At 46.9% G+C, this 6,000-nt stretch overlaps 1 protein-coding gene across 4 annotated transcripts in view; it reads right to left on the bottom strand.

Annotated features, from left to right (window-relative positions):
* The window catches only part of UBE3C (ubiquitin protein ligase E3C), an 84,569-nt gene extending 82,522 nt beyond the window's left edge, over positions 1-2,047 (bottom strand). For all 4 annotated transcript variants that reach the window (XM_067291934.1, XM_013952577.2, XM_067291935.1 and 1 more), the window contains exon 1: positions 1,920-2,047. In XM_067291934.1, coding sequence (XP_067148035.1) covers positions 1,920-1,985 — 66 coding nt within the window. In that variant the 5' untranslated portion in view covers positions 1,986-2,047. The remainder of the gene's footprint in view (positions 1-1,919) is intronic.
* Between the last annotated feature and the right edge of the window lie 3,953 nt (positions 2,048-6,000).

Here is a 6,000-nt window from a genome sequence, read left to right on the forward strand (position 1 = left end):
TGTAAAACTGAAACCTACAGGTAAGAGAAAAATGGTCACAAAAAGCCTGTGATGTGGGATAATAAAATGAGAAATTCATGAAACTCATAAACATTTGCCACACCAATCTCTGCTGTAGTACATTTACAAAAAACTTCAGGTAAACTGCATTTTTTAAATGAATTCTTAATACTGTTTAAATAAATTCTTTCACTAGTACTGCACAAAGTTTTTGAAAATAAGCAGCTATGTCAAGCTATTTCTATGATGCCTGTAATCAGAATGTCCAAAGCTGACACTAATGTTATTCCACTGATACAGCACAAGCACTTCAGTGCACCCATGTAAAATCGCTGACCAGCTGTTATCAATCTGATAAGGAAAGATGGTCTTTATATTTGATGGAGTTAAACTGACGCATCAATTTCAGTTTCCACATTTTGTATCTTTTAACATTTACCCTTGTAAATTTATCTTTATACCTGCATAAGTTTAATAAATTTGTCCCATATAATTAAAATATATAATAATAAATAATTATGACAAAATTCTGCTGCAATTTTCATCTGATCAATGAATTAGTAAGTGTAGCAGAAGATATTATAATGGTTATTTCTGGAGCAGGAAACATGTTCTGAAAGTAACACTATTAATAAGTTGATACCAAAAGTTGCTAAGTATCTAAAATGCTTATCTGAGGACCAGGGCATGTTCTGCCAATTCCCATTTCAACTGAGTAATATTTATTCTATTTTTGACCCATGTAACATATGAAGTCTAATGAACAAACATGGCTTAGGATGATCAGAAGATGATTCAGAGGAAAAATTGAACAGATTAAATACAGTTCTGCTACACATTCTCTTTAATAAAATATATAACAGAGGACATCAAAAAGCAAACTGCACTGTGATTTTAATATCATGTAGTACAGTATTTTAGTTCAGTTTCTTAACTGAAGGCTTAAGGTCAAGCCTTAAAAGTTACAGATAAATGAATCTACGTATAATGCACAATATTTTTTTTACCCCCACTGAGATTCAACGATATTAATGAAAATGATTTAGCTTCCCACACAATAATGTTCAATGATAACAAGAGGAACTAGTAGCATACTGATGAATCAGTGACCCTTAAAACTAGGGCCCTGCTAAAAACACTTTGTCATTTATCCTGCTCTTAGTAGCTCTATGCCCTCCGTAGCTGACTGAACATTTGACCATCCTTTCCGATCAGCCAGATCTAAGCCATTTAACTTATTTTTCAGCAATAAACACCCGAAGACTCAATAGCCTGGTGCAGCAGACAACTAACTGCTGCTCCCTCTGCACACCACAAGTTGACTGAACTCTAATCAAGTTGATTAGAGAGGAACTAAACCTGTGACCTGTCAACCTTCACCCATTTGGGGGAAGCCCCCCCCCCATTAATTCGCATTAATCCCAGGTTTTGCAAGGCTCTTCCTGCCCGTTTCCCCAGCGAGGCACGCTGCTTGCCGGGCTCGCACAGGACTCTGCCTGGACGAGAAATGCCAAGAGGTCTCGGGTCCTTCCGTCACCCGCCCGGAGCCGAAGCGCCCGGGCTGCTCCCAGCAACAGCCCCGCCGGTCACCGGCGGAGGACGAGCTCAGGAGACATTTCCTCGCCTCCCACAATCCCCACCGCACTCCGGGCCCGGGAGGGGGCCCGTGGCCTGATTAAAAATAAATAAATAAATAAATCAGAGCCAGGGAGATCACAGATAAATACATCATCACGAGGGGAGGATATTCCCCCATTAAACCTTAGTCATAGCTGCTCCCATTTTTGAAGGCCCAACGATAAAAATAACGATAATGAAAAAGGCAAGAGAGGCAGGTGATGGGGAAAAAAAGAAAAAGAGAAGAAAGAGAATCCCCGGAGCAGACACCCACGCGGAGACAGCCCGCCGGCGGCGCTTACCTTCCTGCTCGCTCCGCCGAGAGACACCTTGGGCCTTGTTTTGAAATCCCCTTCAAAGCTAAACATGTTTACGGCTTATCCCATGGGGAGAGGCGGCGCGGCCCGCCGAGCTGACACCGCCACGGGGGGTGGGGGGGGGCGCCGCGCCGGCCGGCAGCGGGCAGCCCAGGGGCCGCCGCCGGCCCCGGGCAGCCACAAGCCGCCGGGCCGGCACCCCGCGGCCCACGCCGCTGCCCGCCGGCCCCGCGCCGCCCCCGAGGGGCTGCTGCCCGCACGGCGGCCCGGCTCCCCCCCACGGCCCTCGCTGCCCCGGTCGCCCCCTTCCTGACCGGCGGCTACGGCTCAGCGTGGTGGGAGGGGGAGGAGGAGGAGGGAGCGGAGGAGGGGGCTGGCGGGGCTGCTTCACTGGCACTGGGGGAGCCGCCGGCCGCGAAGAGAAGATGGCGGCCGCCTGCAGCCTCCCCGGCGCGCTCCCGCCGCCGCGCCGCTCCCGCAGCCGCCGGGGACGCGCCGGCCGCGCACGCGCACGCGCGCGCCGCCCCTCGGCAGCGCCGCGGCGCGTCGCCTGCGCCGGCCGCTGTGGAGCCGGCGGAGCGAGGGCCGCCCCCGCCGCGCCGCGCAGCGCCCGTCAGGGCCTCCGGCCGGCTGCCACCCTCCACCGCGCCGCGCCGGGCCCTCCGAGGCCGTGTGGGGCTGAGCCCGGCCCCGCTGGCCGGCCCTGCCGCCTCGCTCGGGCCTCAGCGCCCCGTGACCGCGCGCGCCCTCCTGGGCACGGTCCAGCTCCTCCCTGTGCCAGCCACCGTCGTTTCACCTAAATCATTTTTTTTTCCCTCTTAGCGGGGCAGTTTTATCCCTGTAGCTACGGCTTTCCCCCTCCTAGGAAGGAGAGACCGAGCTGTGTGTGAGCAAAGTGCGCCTGACCCAAAACGCCAAACTCGGGCCCTTCTGAGATACTGAAAACTGTGGGTCTAAACACACATTTGACAGCCTTACGCTGGCCGTACCACAGGCAGAAGCGCACCTTTCTTTCCCATTTTGAATAACAACTTTGCATGGCTGCACGGAAGAGCTTGGACTTCCGAGCTTGCGTCACACGCGTCCAAGCAGCACAGGACTGAGCGCAGCACCCGAGCAGGGAGCCCAGCACCTCCTCACGCGCAGCCCCATTGCTCAGCCTAAATGCATTATAACAGAGATTGCTGCTAATAATGATATGTTGTTATGCTGTATGGAACAGCATGTGTGCTCTTAAAGAACAGTGAATAGATACAAAAAAACAAAAGGTTTGGGACACAATTATTTTTATAAATATCTATATTGCTGCACTTTTTGTAGGATGAGCATATGCTAGGCGTTACCCTGTTGCAAAGACTTCAATGACCAGTCGAAGGTCGGGATCCTGAAAACACTAGTTGCAGACACCCATACAGCTGTGAAGCCCCACTTACCTGCACAGAAACTTCTTTGTGCAAGTGGACTCCGTGCGGGACTGAGGTATCACAACAATGAAGACAGGAAAGCAAAAAGCTCTCATGTAAAAGCAGCAGAACTGGATGGTGAAACTAAACTGGAGGCTGCTCTGTTCTATGTTTCTTTAGCCTTTGTTCAGCTCCGATTCCACTGTTCCAGATACGCAGATGATACTGAGGGAAGCAATAGCGAAAAGCAGTTAATTGTTCTGCAACTGTGAGGTGCTAAATAAATGTAAACGATCAAATCCAGCTTTCATTTACTTTTGCAGAAATTTGACTGCGCCCTAACTTGCGATTCTCACCTCACCCTGTCACAACAGACAAATGACAAGGGTCCATGCGGGAAGATGGTGCATGCTCTTTGGAGCTGGTTCTTACGGAAAAGACAATACATTTAACTATTTTCAAGCTGAGTGTCAAATGATACATTTGTTGAGATTTCTATGGATTTAGATGATTCAGAAGAGTCTAAATTTTAAAATTTCAGACATTTTGTAAGGGATGTTGTGCTTGACAAGGGTGAACATTAGCCTTGTATTTCCTGAGATGTTGTAGTTTCAGTATGAGCAAGCCTGGCCTCCTACAAATACTGTTTACTGATGCAGTTGCGGTTTGAGCATTGTGTAATATCATGTCAAATGCCAGTTCGCAGTTTCAACACCTTGCGTTGCTGATGCAATATCACACCATTAGGGTACAGTTTGGCTCCAAGAGAATGGGGCAACTCTGAAGAGCAATAGTGAGTTTCTTTCAAAGCGTGACAGCATTCTTTTCGCATGGACTTCAGCTTTGATAAACTAGGTAGGTCTCATACAGAAATTTAAAGGGCTAATCCAGATGGCCATAGAGGTTAATTCTTTGATTTTCCTTAGCTCAGAACCAAACTGTTAGGTCACAGTTTTGTGTGAAATTTTTATCAGTAGCAAAGCCAACTTAGGGATTCCCTCCTCATGTAACAAGCAAAACAAATGTGAAACTGCCCTGGGTGGTGGTTAGATGAAGCAGGTTTTGAACAGATACACCTTTAACAGGGGCCAGCTTCAGTGTCGGAAGGACACAAGATCTTCTGCTGATCCAGGCTGTTACCTGCCTACTAAAGAGGTAGTTTGATGAGTTTTTCGTGGTTGTTGAATGACATGAGCCCAAGTGATGAATGCAGGTCTGAGAAATCTTAATGATTTGTGTGTGCCCCTAGAGGCCACTCTAGGTGTAATTTTATTAAATGAAAATAACTTACATAACAGTTTGTGTCTTGAATACAGTGAGTTTACGGAAACAGAAGAAACCATCAAATGTGTTTTCTTCTTATGTTTCTTTTTAGTGCAAAAACTACATTTATATCACAGTGGAGAAAATGTACAAAAGTCAGAAAAATCAGTGGTGGTTAGTCAAGAAGTCAGAATGGTGAAGAGTTCAATATTTTGGGGGAGAAGCAAGAGTGGGGCTGCTCCATGAAGGAAGATGTGTGGGCGCCAAGGGTGACCCCAGTGCTGGCACTGCTTTCCCTGAGCCGGGTGCAATCCCCCATGGTCCAAACACAATAGGCAGAGCCAGCCACTGGCAACAGGGTCTATCGATAGTCCCGGACAAGGGAAGGGATGAATCGGATCCAGACAGGAACAGCAGGAGACAAGACTATGATGCAAGTCCAAGGTCTATCCAGACCTGCTCAGGCAGGTCTGCCTGAGCTTAAATGGAGATCCCAGACCGATCAGCAGAGGGTTGAGTGAGTGGGGGTCCCAGCTGGGGCTGGTCAGGGCATTTAAGGCCTATTAGTGCACTCACGGCCCTGAAAAAAAATATCCAAGAATTTAGGAATATTACTGTTTTATGTATGCCTCTTTTAACACCCACAGGAGTTCACTTGTTTTGCCTCACCAGCTGCAATAACGTTAGCTCCATACAGAGTTTCCCATCTTTCTCCTCTCCTTTCCTATTGCATGTTCCATGAGATTTTTTACTGTCTCCAAATCACAGTTTTACATTGTTCCTTTTTCCCCTTGCAGGCATAAGCATATGTAGGCATTACTTCCAGGTGCAACTGGACTGCAGAAGTCCAATCGTACTTCAGACTACAATCTGTTAAAAAGATGTAACTGCTCAAAATTGTCTTCACTCTCTGCAACAGATATCAACCCTTTCTGCTCTTTATTTGAAATTACATGTGTAGGGCCATTTCATCGGATTGGAAAATCACCAATGACAAACGTTCTATTTCCAAGACAATTCATTTCTTTTATTTTCAGTATTTGTGGTAATAAACGAAAAGGTTGTTAATATGAATGTCCCGGGGAATTAGAAACAAAAAATCCTAGAAATACAGGTGTAGGAGTGACCTCTAGTCCATCCCCATGCTCTATGAAAAGGATCAATTTCTGTAAGTACGTATAAAATATCTCTAAATATATATATTTCTAATTATATGCTGCTCTAAAGCAGCTTTTACATATCTCTATCAAATATAGCTCAGGTAAACCACTGCAAACCAGAAATTTCACAATGTGCCTAGCTGCTCACAACTGAAAGTTATGCATTTTCTCTTAATATCCAACTTAAATTTCTGTAACTACCTGCTAAATGATTATTTCTATCCTGCCCACAGTGAACAC

Source organism: Apteryx mantelli, chromosome 2 (assembly GCF_036417845.1).
Source record: "Apteryx mantelli isolate bAptMan1 chromosome 2, bAptMan1.hap1, whole genome shotgun sequence".
Lineage (NCBI taxonomy): Eukaryota > Metazoa > Chordata > Aves > Apterygiformes > Apterygidae > Apteryx > Apteryx mantelli.